Below are 1,451 nucleotides of genomic sequence, written 5' to 3'. Positions count from 1 at the left end.
GAGTGCCGTAATTACCCAGTAGACCACCAGGCACCAAAGTTTGGTTATATGGTTACCACCCAGCATAGTAAATGGTTTCCTGGTGTACAGGAAACTATAAAAACAAAACTCTGACCCACCTCATGTAAAAGGACTACCAGTTTAGCTGTTCTCCTAATGATGTTACCAATTCTTATCTGGTCATATCCAGTGGGGCAGTCATGTCCAGGGGAGTCGTGTCATTCATCCTGTGCCGGTGTCAAGGGTCAGTCATGTCATTTATCTTGTGCCAGTGCTGTGGGTCAACATCGTGGGTTGTGGAGCCAGGGCAGTAGTCCAAGGTGTTTTGTCAGTGGCAGGGTCAGCATGCGGGGAGTGAATTTAGATGCAGCTCCCCATGACAGCATCTTTTCTCGCATTACGAAAACCATGGTTTAGTACCAGCTGGGTATGGGGTCAGTGGTACATCACATGGCAGCGACAATGTTGCCGGCTCTTCAGGGGATCCAAACTTAAAAGTGCTGCTGCCCGTCTGTAATAATTTTGGTAGGAGCAGCATCCCAACCTCATAATTGAGCATGGTAAATCTGGACCAACCAGATACCTCCCCCAATGCTGCCTTGGAGAGATTGTGTGAGGTGATGATAAAGTACTCAGCAGCAGTATCATCCCTGATGGGGGCATACGTCTTGATGTGGCACATGTGAGGAGTCAGTTTCTTTTTTTCTCTTCGCCACATGTGGTACAGACTGGGCTCCATGTTTGGACATCATACTTTGCTTGAGAGAGAAACAGGCCATGCTGTCCCTCAATGCAACTCCTCACATCATCTTCACTGGGGAAGATGATCTGTCCTAAAAATACCCACGCTAATGCCAGTACACCAGTCCTGTATGAGACATCCCTAGCATGTATTCAGTATGGATGGTGGGTGTTAGTGCCAAAGTGGTGACATGTGTAGTGGTGTAGGAGGACCACTGGGCCTTGGGATAAGCCCTGAAGCCTTTGCCCAGAGTCGGACATAAAAAAAAAAATAAAAGTAACAGAGGTACAGTAGGTGATGCTCCCTGAATCAGTTCAGCAGTTGCTGTAAGTGTTCCAAATTTTTTAGAATGTGCATAAACAGAGAGTTGACTCTTAATAAGTTGTTTGTATTATTAGGTAATATTTTGCCATTCTTGAAAGCTGCAGTTTAATACTGTTACAATTCCTATATGAAAGCCAGTTTTAAAGTTTTGTAAATACCTGTACATTAGTTTTTTAGTAGTGAACAGGTATAACCTTAATCTGTATATTAAAGCAGGCATGAGGTTTCATAATAAGTGTGAGCAAGATATTGTTAAAATGTTTATAGAGTTGTAGAATTATTAATCATTGCTGTAGTAGAATAATGGACCATGGATACTGCATGACTCATACCACTTCATTCATTTGAATATCAGTTTGCTGCACTGGTAGTAGTCCTCAAAACT

General features: G+C 43.2%; 1 protein-coding gene across 1 annotated transcript; it reads right to left on the bottom strand.

The window, feature by feature from the left end:
* Positions 1-397: 397 nt before the first annotated feature.
* Positions 398-739, bottom strand: LOC145399774 (tyrosyl-DNA phosphodiesterase 1-like). Its single transcript, XM_080272322.1, has one exon. It carries the CDS (start codon positions 737-739, stop codon positions 398-400), a length of 342 nt encoding a protein of 113 aa, XP_080128448.1.
* Positions 740-1,451: the final 712 nt, after the last annotated feature.

Source organism: Coenobita brevimanus, chromosome 50 (genome assembly GCF_032717465.1).
Source record: "Coenobita brevimanus isolate Jiangsu-jjx chromosome 50, ASM3271746v2, whole genome shotgun sequence".
NCBI lineage: Eukaryota > Metazoa > Arthropoda > Malacostraca > Decapoda > Coenobitidae > Coenobita > Coenobita brevimanus.
Note: the sequence above shows the minus strand (reverse complement) of the source record. Positions and strands in the feature narration are given on the sequence as shown.

Bases quoted from the DNA above. Each gene is read 5' to 3' on its own strand.
- LOC145399774 (XM_080272322.1), bottom strand. From the start codon at position 739: ATGGAGCCCAGTCTGTACCACATGTGGCGAAGAGAAAAAAAGAAACTG.